Source organism: Canis aureus, chromosome 5 (genome assembly GCF_053574225.1).
Source record: "Canis aureus isolate CA01 chromosome 5, VMU_Caureus_v.1.0, whole genome shotgun sequence".
NCBI classification, from domain to species: Eukaryota; Metazoa; Chordata; class Mammalia; order Carnivora; family Canidae; genus Canis; species Canis aureus.
Window position 1 is genome coordinate 70,706,558 of NC_135615.1, and position 18,949 is coordinate 70,725,506.

The 18,949-nt window shown below is 41.7% G+C and overlaps 1 protein-coding gene across 20 annotated transcripts in view; it reads left to right on the forward strand.

The window, feature by feature from the left end:
- The first annotated feature begins 5,341 nt into the window (after nucleotides 1-5,341).
- The window catches only part of PUM1 (pumilio RNA binding family member 1), a 134,435-nt gene continuing 120,827 nt past the window's right edge, over nucleotides 5,342-18,949 (forward strand). For 8 of the 20 annotated variants that reach the window (XM_077898781.1, XM_077898783.1, XM_077898790.1 and 5 more), the window contains exons 1-2: nucleotides 5,342-5,493; nucleotides 10,197-10,570. In XM_077898781.1, the coding sequence (XP_077754907.1) occupies nucleotides 5,397-5,493; nucleotides 10,197-10,570 (471 nt within the window). In that variant the 5' untranslated portion in view covers nucleotides 5,342-5,396. Of the gene's footprint in view, nucleotides 5,567-10,196; nucleotides 10,571-18,949 lie in introns of those variants that run through there. The other 12 variants (XM_077898784.1, XM_077898785.1, XM_077898786.1 and 9 more) reach the window with 4 other exon arrangements.

An 18,949-nucleotide genomic window follows, 5' to 3' on the forward strand; every position in this document is an offset into this window, starting at 1 on the left:
AACCCCTAAAGTGGATTCCACTTTATTTTTTATTGTTTTAAAAGATTTTATTTATTTATTCAAGAAAAACACAGAGAGAGGCAGAGACACAGGCAGAGGGAAAAGCAGGCTCCATGCAGGGAGCCCAACATGGGACTCCTGGGTCTCCAGGATTAGGCCCTGGGCTGAAGGTGGCGCTAAACCGCTGAGCCACCTGGGCTGCCCTGAATTCCACTTTAAAAGAAAAGTGAGGGGTGCCTGGGTGGCATAGTTGGTTAAGTGTCTGCCTTCAGTCCAGGTCATGACCTTAGGGTTCTGAGATTGAACCCCATGTTGGGCTCCCTGTTCATCAGGGAGTCTGACTTTTCTCTTTTGCTCTACCCTTCCCCCTGGCTTGTACACACACACTCTTTCTTTCAAATAAACAAAATATTAATTTTTATTTTTTTTAAAATATTTTATTTGAGTGGAAGAGTGAACGAGTGAGCAAGAGAAGGAGCGGGGAAAGGGGCAGAGGGAAAGGAGAAAGAGTAGGGACCATGATCTCAGGACCCCAAGATCATGACCTGAGCCAAAGGCAGACACTTAACCGAATGAGCCACGGGGAGACCGATGTGGGACGATCCAAGGACCGCAGGATCACACCCTGAGCGGAAGGCAGATGCTTAACCACTGAACCACCCAGGCATCCCCCCAATAAATAAATCTTAAAAAAAAACAGGGTGCCTGGGTGGCTCAGTTGGTTGAGTGGTGGGCTCTTGATTTTTGGCCCAGGTCATGATCTCAGGGCTGTGAGATGGAGCCCCCCCAAGGGGGCTCTGTGCTCAGTGGGGAATCTGCTTGAGATTCTCTCTCTCCCTCTCCTCCCAACATGCACGTCCTCTCTTATAAATAAATAAATAAATAAATATAAATAAATAAATAATAAATCTTTAGAGTCTGTTGGGATCCCAATCCAAAGAGAATTATTCACTAGACCCTGTGTATGTGAGTGTGTGTGTGTGTGTGTGTGTGTGTCTCTCTCTGTCTCGGTGGGTTCTGGACCCCAGTCTCTGCCCCTCTAACTCCCCAAGGCTGCTGAAAGCACCACTCAGTCTCTTAGCTACTGCTCAGGAAATGCCCCACATGGAAAAGTAGTCCTAAATATGGGGCTACATTCCTTAATTTCCCCCTTCCTAGTTCCTGGCTCAGTAATTCTTCACTAACTTGTTTTAACTTTCCAATGATTTCAAGAAGAGATTTTTCAAGTTTTCCAATTTTGCTAGTTTTCCTCCATAGGAGAGTTGGTCAGAATTACCTAGTCACTGATGCTGGAAGCCCAAACCAACCCTTCCCCTTACCTTCTTATGGAAAAAGTGCTGCAATAACCAAGATTTGCTAAGAAACAAAACGACAATGGAAATGTTAACATTGTAACAATCACCCAAGCCCCAGAACAATAAGAGGAAGTGCCACCTAAGGGAGATTCCACAAATACACAAAAACACAAGTGTAAAACCGTTTAAAAAAGCAACTCAAGCCATCACTGCTAACAAATTTTGTTATCAGAAATTAGCGAGTATCCCAACTCTACTGGAGAATGCTTTCTGTTCAGTTTACAAATATTATATTATAGCAACCTTTACTAGCCAATAGCACTTGGCCCTAAGACAGAATAAAGGTCTGTGGAACTGAAAAACATTTGTGCAGTCTGGAGTTTGTTCTCAGCTGTCAGCAAGGCCAGGTTGGCTGACTCACCAGTGAGCCTCAGCCCATACTTTGAGAACCACTACCACATATATGAAGGAAGAGGCAACTGTTTGAAATCCTTGAACCAAGGCTTTCTTTGTGTGTGTGTGTGTGTGTGTGTGTGTACTTGACTAATTTTTTTTTTTCAAATTTAAATTCAATTTGCCAAGAACCAAGGCTTTCTTGAATGGCCTTCACTAAATGTTTCTGTCTTGAGATCTCTGTCTTTCTCTGATTAGGTTACAATGGAATGGATTAGGTTTCTTCTGATTAGACCAAAGTACCCTTCTCAAATCCACCCTAATCTTTATCCTAGGCCAGCTTGATTAGACTTGGTGTTTGAAAACTTTCAGAGATTGGTTAAATTACCTATTATATATGGTTTTAATCTGATGAGTTTTGGAGAGTCCTGAGTTTTGGGGATGATTGCAGCATCCTGCTGACCAGACAACACTCAGCAAATAGCCCTAGGTAACTTGTTTGGATAAATGCTAATCTGGTTTCTTAACCTCCTGGAGTCTCAATTTTCTCATTTTAAAAATGGGAATATTTTTTTTTAAAGATTTTATTTATTCATGAGAGACACACAGAGAGAGGCGGAGACATAGGCAGAGGGAGAAGCAGGCTCCCTGTGGTAAGCCTGATGCGGGACTCCATCCCAAGACCCTGGACCACGACCCAAGCCAAAGGCAGAAGCCCAACCAGTGAGCCACCCAGGCATCCCTAAAATGGGAATAATTATGTTGTCCATGTCATAGGTATTTGGGGAGGTTTAAATGAAATAATGAATAAAAAGTCTTAGCACAGTACATGGCACACAGGTAAGCATTATCTCATGAGTTTGTTGGGAGGTAATGCTCTACTAGGGCTGTTTTGGGGGCTGGACAGGGGCCTCAGGTCATCTGAGGGCAATTAAGGGAAACCAGGGATGGGTAGCTAGTGTTCTGTTGAGATTGCAACATTTGACTGAGCAGGGGCTAGGTGTGGCATGGTACCACATGGCAGTGGCTACACTGATACTAGAATCTTTACACCTGAGTAATTAAAGCTAAAGCTTAAAACTAAGGAATTAATCCTGGATCTTAGAATGAAATCATGGAGCGTAGAGCCTGGTAAGATTCTGGAAACTTTGTAGTTTTGTCATGTCTACTATGTTTCCTCCTTTAACATACTTTTCTATTATAGCTACTCAGCACACAGGTGTCTTGGCCTCATAGGACTAAATGCTTTATCTGCTTTATTTCATTTAGTGCTGTTATATTAACCTCATGTTTCATGGGAGAAAATGGACACTGAGAGAGATTAAGTAATTTCTTGTCTGGCTTAAGAGCTGGATCTCTGAACACAACATATTCCTTTTAGGGTTGTTGAATTTGAGAGTTGACACCACAAATGGCTGTTGAATTCATTCATTTAACAAATATTTAGTGAGCAATGACCATATGCCCTGCACTATGTTGGTCCCTGGGGATTCAGAAATGAATACAAGGCTACAACTGCAATAAAACAGCTACAATAAAACAGAGTGTTGATTCTGTGTCAGGCACTTTGTATATGTTAGTTCATTAAACTGTTGTAACCACCCTGTGAGAAGAGTATTGACAATCTTATTTTGTTGATGAGAGGGCTGAGACTCAGGGACTTGCCCAAGACCACACAGCCAGGAAGTGTCATAGCTCAGGACCTCTAACTTTAAAGTCTTGCCTTCTTTTTCAGAAACGAAAATCTCACTTTTTTTACTTTTAAAATAAAAATAACGTTCTTTAAAAAAAAATAAAAGTAATATATACTCAAATAATATGAGTGCTGATTTTCTCACAAAACTTGCCACATCAGGGTGTTAATAATGATTTTAATTTTTGCCAGTGTATTAATAGATGCAAACACTACAAAGTTGTGTGTATTATTTTCCCATTTTTTTACAGCTTCATTGAGTTATGTTTCATATACCATAAACTTCGCCCATTGAAAGTACATAGTTCAGTGGTTTTTAGTACACAGTATTCTCAGAATTGCGCAACCATCATTATAATCTAACTTTAAAACTTTAACACCCAGGAAAGAAACCGGTACCTATTAGCTATCTCTCCCCATGGGAATACACCCATACCCCTCAGCCCCAGGCTAGTTATCTTTACGTGTTTATAGGCTAGTGATTTTGTGTTTATTTTGGATTACTTTTTTAAAAAAAATTGATCATGAAGATCAACCCTCTGTCTACCATGCATATTGCAACATTTTATTTTATTTTTGCAACATTTTAAAACTTACTTTCTCTGTTGTATTTGTTGGTGGCAGCTCTTCCTGATAGATGTTTAAATATCTTTCAATTTTAAAAATAATTGATTTTCATTCATTATAAACATTTTTCCCTCCTCCAATTATTATAAAGATATCCCCATATCCCCCATTCCCCATATCTGGTCTTTTGTAGTATTGTGGTTTGCCTAAGTTTTCAACCCATCTTGGGCTTAGTTTGAGATGGAATAACAGTATCTTGCCAAATACTACTGATTTGAAAAGTCACTTGCATCAAATGGCCAAATTTCTTTCTTTCTTTTTTTTTTTTTTAGAAATGTAATACTATTTATTTTTTAAAATAATTTATTTATTTATTCATTTATTCATGAGAGACACACAGAGAGAGATAGAGACACAGGCAGAGCAGGCTGCATGCAGGGAGCTCAACATGGGACTCGATCCGGGTCTCCAGGATCACGCCCTGGGCCGAAGGCCGATGCCCAAACGCTGAGCCACCCAGGCATCCCCCAAATGGCCAAATTTCTATTCCTCTTTTTTTTTTTTAATATTTTATTTATTTATGATTGACATAGAGAGAGAGAGAGGCAGAGACACAGGCAGAGGGAGAAGCAGGCTCCATGCACCGGGAGCCCGATGCAGGACTCGATCCTGGGCCTCCAGGATCACGCCCTGGGCTGACGGCAGCGCTAAACCGCTGAGCCACCCAGGGATCCCCTCCTTAACAACTTTGAACAAGGGGCCCCGCACTTTCATGTTGCTCGGGCCCCTGTAAAATGATGCATTGGTCCCGTTTGCAGGTCCCAGACACTGTATTTAGCACTGGGCATCTTCATTAAAAATTTTATTATTATTATTATTAATTTTTTAGCACTGGGCATCTTTAAACGGAATAAATAAGCCACATCATTCCGCTTAATCCCCCCGGCAGTCCCTCTGAGCAGCCCTTCCCATTTTCCTCTTCGTTCTGCAAACGGGGCGACGAGGGCAGGGAGATTCAATAGGCCCCGGAGCCAGAAAGTTGCAGCAGAGGGGCCAGGAGCCAGCACCTGTGTCGCCGGGGCGGCGAGTGAGCGAGCGCGTCTCCCCGCAGGCCGGCCTGGTGCAGCGCGGCGGGGAGGCGGGGAGGCGGGGAGCGCGCGGGGGCGGGCGGGGGCGGGCGGGGCGCCCCGGGTCCCCCCGCCCCTCCCCCCTCCCCCCCGGAGCCCGGCTCCCCGCCGCGCGTGGCCCGGCGCCCAGAGAGCCCCGCGGGCGCGCCCGGGCCGGCGCGGAGCCCGCCTCCTGCCCGCGACGGCGCGCGCGCTCGCCTGGCGGGCGGGCACTCGCGCGCGCAGCGGTTGTGTTGCCTGCGAGTTTCCCAAGTTCACACAGGCCCCGGGTTGGCATGGCAACCAGGCAACCTGTTCCAGAGCCGCCTGCCTGCTCCGCACATGCCGCTGCCACCGCCGGAGCCGGGGCCAGCGCCTATCCCAGGATGCACCGCGCCAGCCCCGTCCCCAGTGGGCCGCCATGTTGTCGGAGTGAAAGGTAAGGGGGAGCGAGAGCGCCGGAGAGAGAAGATCGGGGGGCTGAAATCCATCTTCATCCTACCGCTCCGCCCGTGAGTATCCGCACCTCGCCGGCCCCAAACGCTGCTCCGGACCCCCAGCGAGCAGATTGTCCCTTTGTATTGGTGTTTGAGGGCGATTGTGGCGGTGAGAAGGGCTCCGGAAAAGCCGCCCGGGGCCCTGGCTGAGGCTCCTCACTCGCTGTTCCTCGTACATGTTTTGGAGTCAGCAGCAAGGCCCCTATTGTTATCAAAGGAGGGAGGGGGCGGGGAGCAGGGTCGAAGCGAGGAAAATGCCGGGGCCTTAGGCCCGGGCCCGGGGCACAGACGCGCCTGTACCTTTCTGCTCAGCCCCGTTTGGAGCCCACGAAGATCGAGGTTGCCGTTCGGGTTGCTTTTTTTTCCTTTCTTTCTTTCTTTTTTTTTTTTTTTTTTGGATGGGTTTGCGAAGCCGCGAGTCTCCCGTGTGGCCATCAAGTGTAATTCTGGGCCACCCCGGCTCCCTGGACCCCGGGGGCTTCCGCGGCGGCGCCGGAGCGGGAGGAACAATGCCTCGCTTCGCGGAGCAGCCCTGGCCCTCGGTCTAGGACGAGACCCGCCGTGGGGGGGAACTTTGCGAGCCTCGGACGTGGAGAAGTGGCCTTCAGGAAGTTTCAGGCCGCTTGGCTGCCTCCCGGGCGCTTGTGGCCTTTTGTTTTCGGGGGGCGCTCCCTCCCTGAGGCTCCCCGTGCGGGCTCGCCCTCGGGGTCGCGGGAGAAGAGGGACGCGAGTATGGGAGAGTTGGAGCCCTCGACTCGGCGGTCGTGGTAAACAGGCGTCGGGCGTGATGCTTGTCAGTACCACTCCCACGTCAAGTGAGGAAGAGGCTCCGGTAACTTTTTGCACCCCCTCCCTGGGGGCCCCCACCCCCACGGGCGCGTTTACACACACACACACACACACACACACACCGGCATCGGGGAAGGTTTCCTCCTCCCCCCCCCCCCCCCCAACTTGAAGAATTGTTGCTCCTCATTGTCTCATTGGGAAAACACTCTTCCTAGTTGTCCTTAACCCAATCCATTCGCGTCCTCCTCTTCCTTGGGACTGAGAATGAGAGTTTATGGAAGAGTTTTTGTTTTGTTTTGTTTTGTTTTGTTTTGGGGTGGGGGGAGGAGGTTCTGTTTTAAAACTCCGTGACTTCTGAAACAATGGGCTCGTGGCTTCAGTGTTTTTTTTGTTGTTTGCTTGCTTGTTTTTTGAAAAAACACCACGCAAACTCACCCAAACAAGCCAAGATAATGTGGCTCCCCAAAGCACTTTTTTTTTTTTTTTTCTTTTTTGGGTAAACAAACGTTTGGACTCCTTGCTAATTTTAACTTTGTAGAAACGCTCTTTTGGGGCTGTTGATTGTTTATCCGGGTCTTTGGGAAATACCCAGTGGATTTTGAACTTTGAATTAGTATTTCGCCTTAGCCGTAATTGAATTCATTCCGTCCAAGGCCGCAGCTTTTTGAAGTTGGGTTTGAAGTTTAGTTTGGGTTTGAGATGAACTGCTTTAAAGTCCATTTATGACCAGAGAACTTTTTTTTTCCCCCCCGAGTGGCAAAAAAATAAACACCTTTTAAACTAAGCGTTTTGGTTGAAGAGAAAAAAAGAGTGGTGGGGAAATTAAATGTGTTCCTTTGCTTGGAATAAAATCTATTAGTGATATTACAAGAAAAAAAAAAACTTTGATGTGAACAGTTTGAAAACTTTGTAAGAGTAACTAGAATCAGCCCTTGAGTTCTAGTTGCTTAAAGTATTTTTTATTATGTGCTATTTGTAAAAAAAAAAAGAATCACATTTCAGATGCTGCACATAACTTTTTAGTGTGCTTTGAGAGTTCTATAAAATGCATCAACAATTTAAATGTTTTCTGATATTTAAGTGACTGACTTCTTAATTTTTGTGCTGTAGTTGCCAAGATATTACACAACTACCCAAGACACATGTTAATTGCTTAGGTATTTGCTCACTTTCAAACTGTCCTTTCTGCCAGGTTTTCTCTTGTTTGAGAAACTGCCTTGCCTCATTAGGTAAAGCAGGAAGTCTTAGGGCATACAGATAGCTTTACAAAAGCCAATTGTTTTGTTTGAAGTTTTTTATGGAACTCCTCCCCCCTCCCCAACCTCTTGTTAGAAAGTAGTAGTGTTCTGCGCGTTTCAGAGGTAAACTTTTTTTCGTATGGAAGATCTTTGCTAGATAAGTATTGTGGCAAGTCTTTTATTTCAGTAAAAATTGCATTTGCTATTTTAGGAATCCTCTTAAGGGGTTGGAGCTTCATTGCCTTAACTGGTGTAACTGAATTCCTGGGGTCTCAGCATGGTGACTTTAAAGTTACCAAAAAGTTGTCATATCATTTGATTTTGATTAAAAGAACTTGTGAGTCCTAGAGAAAGGATTTCTTCTGTTTTCTGGATGGGGAAACAGGCTCAGAGAGGTTGCTAGGTTAGAGGTAAAACTTAGGTTTTGGGACTCCTCACTTTGTAACAGACTGTTACATTGATACTCCCTTGTGGAAGAAAATGGGACTGGCTACTGTTGATAAAAGGGCAATGACTTTGTATGGTGATGGATGGTAACTAGATTTATTGTGATCATTTAAAGTGTATACAAATATCCATTTATTATGTTGTGCACAGGAAAACTAATACAATGTTATGGTATACTTGCATAAAAAAAGGGCAATTAATTCTTTTGAAAATCAAATGAGAGGGTGTTAGGCCGGTTGGCGCTTTGCAAAGAACTGTGGTAAATACTGTTATGACTTTCTGGTTTTGGTACTTAAGCTTGAACATGATTGTATTCATAAAAGCAGAAACTGTAGTCTAGAAAGCTAGACTACCCACTACTCTAGTAAGATTCCGATGGATTGGAATTGTTAACTGAAACTAGGCATTTCCAAATTAGGCTTTGAATAAATTACAGATTCCATGGTGTCTTTTTCTGGCTTCAAAACATGGATTGTGAGAAGCAAATGCTTCTTTACCAGGAGGTTTAATTCTATAAAGAAATAATAGATTTCTCATAAATCTTGTGAATCTGTTTTTGAAATGTTTCAGTAGGCCTTGGTAGAGAAGGCATTTGTAGTAGTGGACTATTAAACTGATAGCCTTGAAATTAGACTCCAGTGACTATTGACAGGTATTGTCTAACAGATAACTGATTAATTTCTTTGTAGCAATTTTTAAAGCACCCACAGTCTGACAAATGTTCTATCTTATGTACAAATGTAGTTTTTGATTTTAAGAAATTTAAATAGTCATGTTTCATAGTAACATTTTGGAGATTCTTTGTTCCAAAGAATAAGAGAGAAATATTATCTGTGTTGATTTACTGGGGAGTAGCAAGGGGTTGATAGAACTAAGCTTGGGTGCAAAAGATTGGTTATTTTTTAAACTTTTTATTTCTAAGTAATCCTCACACCCATTGTGGGGCTCCAGCCCTCAATCCCAAGATCCCAAGATCAAGAGTTACAAGCTCCATAGACTGAGCCAGTCAGGCGCTCCTGAAACAGATTTAGGTTTTGCAACTCACTAGCTGGATGGCTGTGGGCACATCATATAACCTTAGTGTTTTTTTTTTTTTTTTTTTTTAAGATTTAAAAAAATTATTCATGAGAAACACACAGAGAGAGAGAGAGAGAGACAGAGAGGCAGAGACACAGGCAGAGGGAGAACCAGGCTCCATGCAAGGAGCCTGATGTGGGACTTGATCCTGGGACTCCAGGATCACGCCCTGGGTGGAGGGAAGGTGCTAAACCGCTGAGCCACCCAGGGATCCCAACCTTAGTGTTTTCATTTGTAAAGTAAGTCTGATAAAATTGTCCTGCAGTATATTTGCCACACAATTGTTATTATTGAGGTATCTTTTTTAATAGTGAGATTTCTACATTAGTAAAATGAGTTTGATTTGATTTCATCCTGTTTATAGTAGAATAATGATTTGATTACAATTGTAAATTATTGGTAAAAATTTTGACCCACCTCCGCTCCCCCATCAACAGCATCCAGAAGGGTTCAGGCTAAGAACATTCTGTTGCTGTTCTGGGGTGGGGTGGGGTGGGGCCGCCTTTACTGTTTCTTCAAGGAGCATCCTATGAATATGTTGGACATTTTAAAGGATCTTTTCAAGTTTTAGATAGTCCGAGTCATTGCTAATTATATATGGGGTTTGGATTTTTGTTTGGTTTATTGGCTTATGTCTGTTCCACTTGAAAAGTGATATTTTATAGAACTTTTGTTCATTTAAGAAGTATCTGCCAAAAAAAAAAAAAAAGAAGTATCTGCCAAAACTGGCTTAAAGTATAAAAAAGTCCAGTAGAAGAGCCACTGATTAAAGTCCAATTCTGTATCTATTGTTAGGTTTGGTAGCAATAAGCTTTCCTGAAGCTACTGTATTGAATTCTGATCTCAGTGTCTTTCATACTGTCTGCCATGAACCAGCTATACTTATTTCCACACCTGCTCATATTCAGCAACTTTAAAATAGAGGTTTCAGTTTGGAAAGTCACATATATATTATAAAACATTTAGCTGCTTCGTAGAAAATGGTTGTAGATGTGGTATTGCAAAGGACATGGGACTAATTTTTGTCTTGGTATATAGCAAGTTATGTTTTAAAAAATGGAAATTTTAAACATTTGTAACTTCTTTGTCCTTAGGTGTTGGTGGAATGAGCGTTGCATGTGTCTTGAAGAGAAAAGCAGTGCTTTGGCAGGACTCTTTCAGCCCCCACCTGAAACATCACCCTCAAGAACCAGCTAATCCCAACATGCCTGTTGTTTTGACATCTGGAACAGGGTCGCAAGCGCAGCCACAACCAGCTGCAAATCAGGCTCTTGCAGCTGGGACACACTCCAGCCCTGTCCCAGGATCCATAGGAGTTGCAGGACGATCCCAAGACGACGCTATGGTGGACTACTTCTTTCAGAGGCAGCATGGTGAGCAGCTTGGGGGAGGAGGCAGTGGTGGAGGCGGCTATAATAATAGCAAACATCGATGGCCTACTGGGGATAACATTCATGCAGAACATCAGGTAAAAAAAAAGTTCACTATTTCAGCTTTGAAACTGTTTTATAATCTCTGTTCACTTAGGATATCTGCTTCCAGTGAATGTCTTTAAAAGCTTAAATTGCTAATTTCATTTGGTCCAAATTTAAGAGTCATTTGTTTTAAAGGATGAATGTTGTAATATTGTTACTGGGTCATTTATCATTCTGGTGCTAAATAGTAAACAATTCATTTAAGACAAGATTGTTTTGATGTGCATGTGTTGTGTTTTCGCACATACTTTTTTTTTTGTTTAAAGACTTTATTCATGAGAGAGAGAGAGAGAGAGAGAGGCAGAGGCAGAGGCATAGGCTGAGGGAGAAGCAGGCTCCCTGCAAGGAGCCTGATGTAGGACTCCATCCTGGATCCTGGGATCACGCCCTGGGCGCAGCCCAGATCACAACCGTGGAGCCACCCAGGCGTCCCTGCATATACTTTTTAAACCAAGAATACATTTTTTCCTTTTACATATATTCTTTTAAGAACTGTTTGAGCTGTTTATAGTTTGCATCCATATTTTCAGAGCCTTTCCTGTTGGGTGTGGGCGACTTTTGTTTTTAAGATGTTATAGTTAAAAGTAGTAGGAAGTTGATAACAAATTAGCTGCTCATGTGAAGTTTATTTGAAATGGAACTGGTATATTTGATGTTTTGTGTCAGAGAGGTGCGGTTGTGGCTTTTAGGTTTCAACCATCTTTGTCCTCTTGTTCTAAGCACTTGTTTCATTTGGTTAGTTTTAACATGCTTACTTTACTAATCCCACACCATAGCTGGAATCACAAATATATTTTACTGAGAAGAGAGTGTTGTCTGAACTGTGTTTCCTAGCTTCCTGATAGTGATAAAAGGACTGGAATATTTTAATCAGGCTATTCTTTGAAATAGGGTATAGGTTGAACTTGCAGAGGGCTCATTTTATATTGTCAATGAGTACTGACTAGCAAAAAGAACGGACATCTTTCACTAAGTCTCTGGTGCTTCTGTTCTGCTTCAGAAATAAATCAGGTACGAGCACACTTTGCAAACCTGAATTCTTCGTTGTGCTTTTTCTGACCCTTCCAAAAAAGGCAGTGTGTGTGCGCCGTGGTTCTTTATTATAGTAGAGATAAAGAGATGGAATTTATCTTTTATGTTCATGAGATTTTTTGAGCACATTGGTTATATGTCTTTGGTTTATTGGAATAATCCTCAGTATCAGTGCTGCTTCATAAGCATTTACTATGTGTAGGTATGTGATTGGGCACTAAGAAGTTAAGACATACAGGGGGCTTTTATTATTTTTTAATTAATTTATTTTAGAGAGCGAGAGAGTGAGCTGGGGTGGGGAGTAGAGGCTGATCTGGGTGGCTTGATCTCAGGATCCCAAGATCATGACCTGAGCCAAACCAAGAGTTACACTCAACCAACTGCACCAAACAGGTACTCCTAAGGGATACCTGCACTTAGGGCACTTTTAATCTTTGTTGTTGTTGTTGTTTGTTTAAAGATGTTTGTTTATTATAGCACAAGCAGGGGGAGGGGCAGAGGGAGAGGGAAATAAAGAATCTCAAGCAGACTCCCTGCTGAGCACAGAGCTGGACATAGGCCTTGATCTGAACCCTGAGATCATGACCTGAGCTGAAATCTGGAATCTGGTTAACTGACAGAGCCACCACCTGGGTGCTCTAGGGCGCTTTTTATCTTTAAGGCATTATATTTCTTTGCTATTTGCCTGGAGTCTTGGGGATAGGAATCAGATTTTATTCACCTCAATATCCCATTCCCTACAATTTGGCGTATAATAGAACTTCAGAGGAAATCTGTTGAATGCATGGCTGCTTAATCATTTGGCTTTAAAATAAAATTGGAGAAAAAGGACATTGTCAAAAAAAGAAGGGCCTTGAATGCCAAGGCTAAAATTTATTCAGTAAGCCGCAGGATCTTTGAATGTATATGTATGGAATGGCTTTTATCCATTGGTGTTTGGGAAGATTGAGTTGGCAGTGAGAGATTGGAGTGGGTGGTAAGGGTTGGTGTGAGCAATGGAAAAGAAGTTATGGGATTAAGAAATACAGAGTTTAATGGTTGAATTAGAAATCTTAGGTCCCTGGGATAAAGAATAGAGGAAAGGGAATAGAGAGGGGTATCTGGTTTGGGGACAAGATAATTAAATTTGGTAGTATGTATGTTGAGTTTGAAATGTAGGCAGCTGTGCAGGTAGAGGGCAAAGTAGGAGGTGTTTGGTTTGGATGATATCTGTGTAGGGGCAAAAGTGGAATCTTTGCCTTATTTGGGTAAACATTGTTTAGAAGTCATAAACATTGGTTTGAAAAATCTCTATCATAGATCTTGTGTTGGCTTGCCTAATGATAGGCTGTTAGGTAAAGCTTAAAGGAGAATCAGGGTGCTTGCCTGTCCTGTGTGAGGTGGGAAGATCAAATTCTGGGTCAGTTTTTGGCAGCGCTCTAAGATCTAAAATCTGGTTGTGCTGTGTAAGTCAACAAGTGTTTATAGAAGGCTTATTAGTCTGGGCTGTGTCTTATGCTGAGCCTTATCATAAAGAACCACATCTGACTTGTTGAGCAGTTTTATCTGGGTCAGTTAGCAAACTGAAATTACTGTTAAATGGCAAAACCTGTTCCATACCCAGGGGGCCTAAACCAGTGAACCAACTGGTAATTGGCACTCATCACAACACAGTTCTGTTGGACCAGACACATGATATAATGAACAGTGTTAGAGAAACTTAGGGTAGTTGCTGTTTGCAGATGTGAGCCAAAAACAGATTACCTCTACTACAGTCATTATAATGTATTATAATTTACTGGTTTTGGTGTTTATCTGTTCCAGGGCAGAAACTTGTGTTTTTAAAGACTGTCAGGTGATGGCTGTAATTTTTGTGTTGATTGTTTGAGGGAGGATCATAAGTTCTTCAGATTGGTACTCGGATAAAGCAGTAGATCTTAGAGCTTAGCTGTCCTGCAGAGAAACACAAGGGCAAACAGGTGAGGCAGTGGTGAGTGTAGTAGAATTGAAGAGTGGAGGGGCTTATCTTTAGGTGGAGAATCACTGCCCTCCTCAGTCACTGTTATTGATTGGAGGAGTAAAAAAAAAAAATTTGTCAGGTGGGAACCCCACTGATGGGGATAGAAACATTTATATTTCAGACACCGGACTGTATTTCCTGTCTTTAAGTCTCAGAAAAGTGCCACGGGGGAGGTAGTATCCTTTTTGAGAGATGAGAAACTGAAGCTTAGTTACCAGATAGAATCTGGTTTTGAAATCAGGTCTTTGTGATTCCAGTTCCCATGCTCTCTTAAGTTTCTGCCTCTCCCCCCAATGGTTCCTGCTTTAAAAACTAAACCAAAGCAAACAAAATGATTGCAACAAAGTAGCACATTCTGAGGTCAGAGAATTAGTTGCCATAATTTTTGCTTGAATTTTAGAGATGATAAACTTGATAATGAGAGGAATATAAATAATGTTGACTTTTCTTCTAGAATTACAAGTGCCTTTTTTCCACAGAAACAGTAATGCTGAAAGTCCATTTTTTTTTCTGATTTGTTTTTATTACATGTGTATTCTAAGTAGTAATTGTGGGAAACTTATCTATATCAAGACAGAATGACTCAATATATGGTGATCTATTTGCCAGCACAATCTGCCATAACCCCTGGGCTATTATTCCTGTTTGGTGGACCTATTTCATTACCTTTTTTTTTTTTTTTTTTTTAAAGGCCTTTTGGCATAATGGAACAAGATTTAAATCAAATTGACAGAATGGTTTTTAGCAGTGAACTGGTGAAGTAGAGTATCACAGGCTGTGATGCCAGCCACTACTATTGGAGGGAAGGAAACTATTTATTGTGCCAGGTACTTTATAGGCATTCATTATTGTTTGTTTGTGAACAGTTTTTTACACTTAAAAAACTTTTTTTTTTAACCCTTTGAAGTTAGGATTTTCCTTTTTTTTTTTTTTTAAAAGATTTTATTTATTCATGAGAGACATAGAGAGGGGCAGAGACACAGGCAGAGGGAGAAGCAGGCTCTATGCAGGGAGCCCAATGTGGGACTCGATCCCAGGTCTCCAGGATCACATCCTGGACCAAAGGCAGGCGCTAAACCCCTGAGCCACCCAGGCATCCCAGTTAGGATTTTCCTGCGTGATGTAGTATCTGGGTTTTCTCCTCTTTTAATAGTGAGCTCTTTAAGCTGTGCCTAAATATATGTATGTGACTTTTAAAAAATATTTTCTATATTTGAAATGTAAACTTTAACATAATCAGCGTGAGGCTCTCTAAAGGTTTAAACAACAGCTTGAGAACATGTCTTGTAATATGCACTGCTTAAAAAATCTTGCAAACTATTTTAAATAATTTAAAATTTATTGAAAACAAAAAATTTAAGTTTAAAAATTAAACTGTTTAAATATTTGAATAAATGTTTAAAACTAGATGAAACTTAAAGACGATAAAATAATTTTGAGGTGAGGAAGGTGTTCAAATTTGTGTTTTATTAAGATTTTTAAAAATTTTATTTTATTTATTTATGATAGTCACAGAGAGAGAGAGAGAGGAGAGACATAGGCAGAGGGAGAAGCAGGCTACATGCACCGGGAGCCCGATGTGGGATTCGATCCCGGGTCTTCAGGATCGCGCCCTGGGCCAAAGGCAGGCGCCAAACCGCTGCGCCACCCAGGGATCCCAAGATTTTATTTATTAGAGAGAGAGAAAGAGGGCAAGCCCTTGAAAAAACATGAGCAGGAGGAGGGGCAGAGGAAGAGGGAGAAGTAGAGCCCCTGCTGAGTAGGGAGCTCTAAGCTGGGCTCCATGCAGGACCCCCCTCCCCTCAGGCACTTAACTGACTGAACCATGTGCAAACTCTTTTTGATTGGGCTCTTTCTGTATTGGTCTTTTTTTCTACCTTAAGAATATAAATATATTGTCACTTCTTTTAAGACTTAAAATTATTGTATTTGGCATAGTTAGAAACTTCAGAGCCCCATTTTTGAGCCAAATTGAAGTCTTTGGAGGGGAATGAGGGAAAGAAGTCTCATGGACTTTGTTTTTTTGGCTTGTAAAACTTACAGTAAACAAGACAATGTATGTCGGTCAGGATGTTATAAAATACTAGAAAACACATCTTCCTAAGTAAATAATATTATTTAAAAATCTTGCCTACAAAAAATTTGTGTATTTATTTCAACAGTAATTTTTATAACCTGAGCACTTTTATTTTCAATAGTATTGAAAGTTTCATCATGCAAAGCCAAGGTCAAGTCTTTGACTTGTGATTGTTTTATTCTCTTATTGTGAAATCTGTTTTCTCTGTAAACTGCTGTGAGATAAAGTGGGTGATGAAATAGGGGAAGATTTTTAGGGTCGACCAGTTGAACTGTGTGGCCTCTGTACTGGATTTTAAGGGGCAGAGGTAGGTAGCTCTACTTGAGTGAAAGGAAATTTTAGAGGACAACTAAGCAGATCTTTACTTTTGCTAGTAGTCTGTTGGCACTAGGATAGATCAGTATCCTCCATAGGGTTGACAGCTGGTGGAAGATAATTCTAGATAGCCAGGCAGAAGTCAGTGGATTAACCTTCTTTTTGACTTTGTTTGTACCTCCATTTTCTTTCACTTTGTCGTGTCACCTTCTAGTGGTATCTTGATTTCCACCCTTGGTATGGGTGTCCTTAACTCTTCAATGGCTGGGAGTTAATCCTTATATTTTTAATTAATAAATACTCCGTTAAACTAGGAGGGAGCTCAAGTATTTCCCATACTGAAAATCTTGTCATTCCCTGGAGATCCTTCTCTTCCTCTCCTCTCCTCTCCTCTCCTCTCCTCTCCTCTCCTCTCCTCTCCTCCCCTCCTCTCCCCTCCCCCTCCTCTCCCCTCCCCCTTCCCCTCCCCTCCCCACCCCTCCCCCTCCCCCTCCCTCTCCCCTTTTATTTATTTATTTATGAGAGAGACAGGCAAGGGCATAGGTAGTGGGAGAAGCAGGCTTCCTGTGGGGAGCCTGATGCGGGACTTGTTCCCAGGAGGACTCATTCCCAGGACTGTGGGATCACGACCTGAGCCAAAGGATCAGAGGGTCAACCACTGAGCAACCCAGGTGCCCCTGGAGATCCTTTTCTGTTGTTCCTGCTGAATGATCATTTTAGACTATGGGCTTCTTACTTTTCTGGGTAGATTGCTTAGATGTTTCAGCATTTGGGTCTTGCCATTTGGTTAACATCATACTTTAAAGCTGAGTAGTCCATGCTTTCATATTTTGTTTTACATCTGTACTCCTTGAGCCTTTTTCATTGTATTTGGAGTTCACAAGGACTTAATGTTATGTACTTGATCAAAAGGATCGTCAGTAGGTTTTCTTTAACTGTAACTTTTAGAACTATTTTCCATTTTTTTTTCTATTTTCCATTTTTAAGAATTAGTTCTGGTGAAAAAAAATAGCAATCAGTTGCTTTTCTCTGATATTGTGTGTGGTACTTGATTGTCCTCCTTAGATGGCAACTTGCAGAGATATATCTTTGTTTCAGAAGGTGTTTGTTGTGAAATTAGGAAAAATAGGATAGGTGGTAATGAGATGTAACAATGGGAAAATAAGGGTATGTCAGGGAAATGAAGGAAGTTAATTTAGAATTTATAAATATTTGCCAGAGGAGTGGGTTATAGAATTTGCTCTGGGGTGGTACCTGTGGCCAAAGAAAAGAGGGAAATGTGATGAATTATGACATAGAATCTTTTTTTAAAAATTATTATGAGATTCTCAGTAAGAAAAATAGCAGTTATTTAGGAAGAGCTATGTTTTAGATTTCAGTTATGGATGTGTTTGAAGTGCTTTTTGAGTAAAGTAATATGATACTGTTTCTTAGCACACTTCTCTGTACTTGCAGAAGAGACCTCTATTGTGTATGTGTCTGTTTTCTCTCAGGCAACAGCATTTGCTGAACACTTTGTACAGGCTGAGCCTGATTACAGAATTATGCTTCTGTGTATTGTGGAAAAGATAATTAAAAAAAAGTTCTAGCACTGGCTTAGAATTTATCCACTCTTGGATAATGACATAACTTTCATAGAGAAACATAGGACTGACCACACACTGCCAAGAAGAGTAGTTAGTGCTGAAGATAGGGTGTAATAGTTTTTGTGTTTTTGTTGTTGGTTGAAGGATTTGTGGCCCTCTTCCTCTCTTTTTTATATTCAGTTTCTTCATTTTCTGGATATAATAAGGAGATGTAATGAGAGAGTGGCTTCTACTCAGTGGACTGCTCTGGTAGTTTGTGCCTTGCCTGTGACTATAGTGAGGAGTGATGGGTTGTGGAGTTTAATATTTGGAAACTTGACTAAAGAACTTGGGCCTGACGGGTGTACATTGGTGATAGAACCTGCAGTTGAAGAGTAATTGGACCTTTTTCAGAGGAATGCTCTTGTGTGTTTTTTTCATGTAATATTGTTGGAGAACTGTTGATTTTAAAGTGCCTTATTAATGGTTTCAGAAGATTTAGCAGATATGGATAGGTCTATTGCCTTTAGTAAGTGCTCTTTTATGGTTAAAGTACCCTTAGTGTTTTTATGAACCTCCTCAGGAAAATTCTTGGGTTTGTACAAATCGAGGGCCCTGAAGATTTTTTTAACTGCTTTAATGATATATAATTGATCTATTTAAAGTGTACAATTCAGTGGTTTTTAGTGTCCACAGAGTTGTCCAGCCATCACCACAGTTTTAGAATATTTTCATCACCCCGTCCAAATATACCCGGTAGCATTCACATTTTTTAAAAAGGTTTTTTTATTTATTTATTTTTGAGAGAGTGTATGTGAGAATGAGGAGAGGAGCAGAGGGAGAGGGAGAGAATCCCAAGCTGACTCCACACTCAGTGTGCTCTGACATGGGGATTGATCTCACAATCCTGAGATCTTGACCTGAGCCAAAATCAAGAGTTGGATGCTTAACAGACTGATGCACCCAGGCTCCCCAATAGCATTCACTTTCTAATCCTTGGCAACCACCTGTCAACTCTGTGGATTTGTCTATTCTGGACATTTCATAGAAATAGAGTCCTACAATATGTAGTATTTGTGATTAACTTCTTTCACTTAGCATCATGTTTTTTTTTTTTTTTTTAAATACTTTATTTAGGGCAGCCCCGGTGGCACAGCGGTTTGGCGCCGCCTGCAGCCTGGGGTGTGATCCTGGAGACCCGGGATCGAGTCCCACATCGGGCTCCCTGTGTGGAGCCTGCTTCTCCCTCTGCCTGTGTTTCTGCCTCTCTCTCTCTGTGTCTATGACTAAATAAATAAAATCTTAAAAAAAAAATTTATTTATTCATAAGAGACACAGAAAGAGAGGCAGAGACACAGGCAGAGGGAGGAGAAGCAGGTTTCAT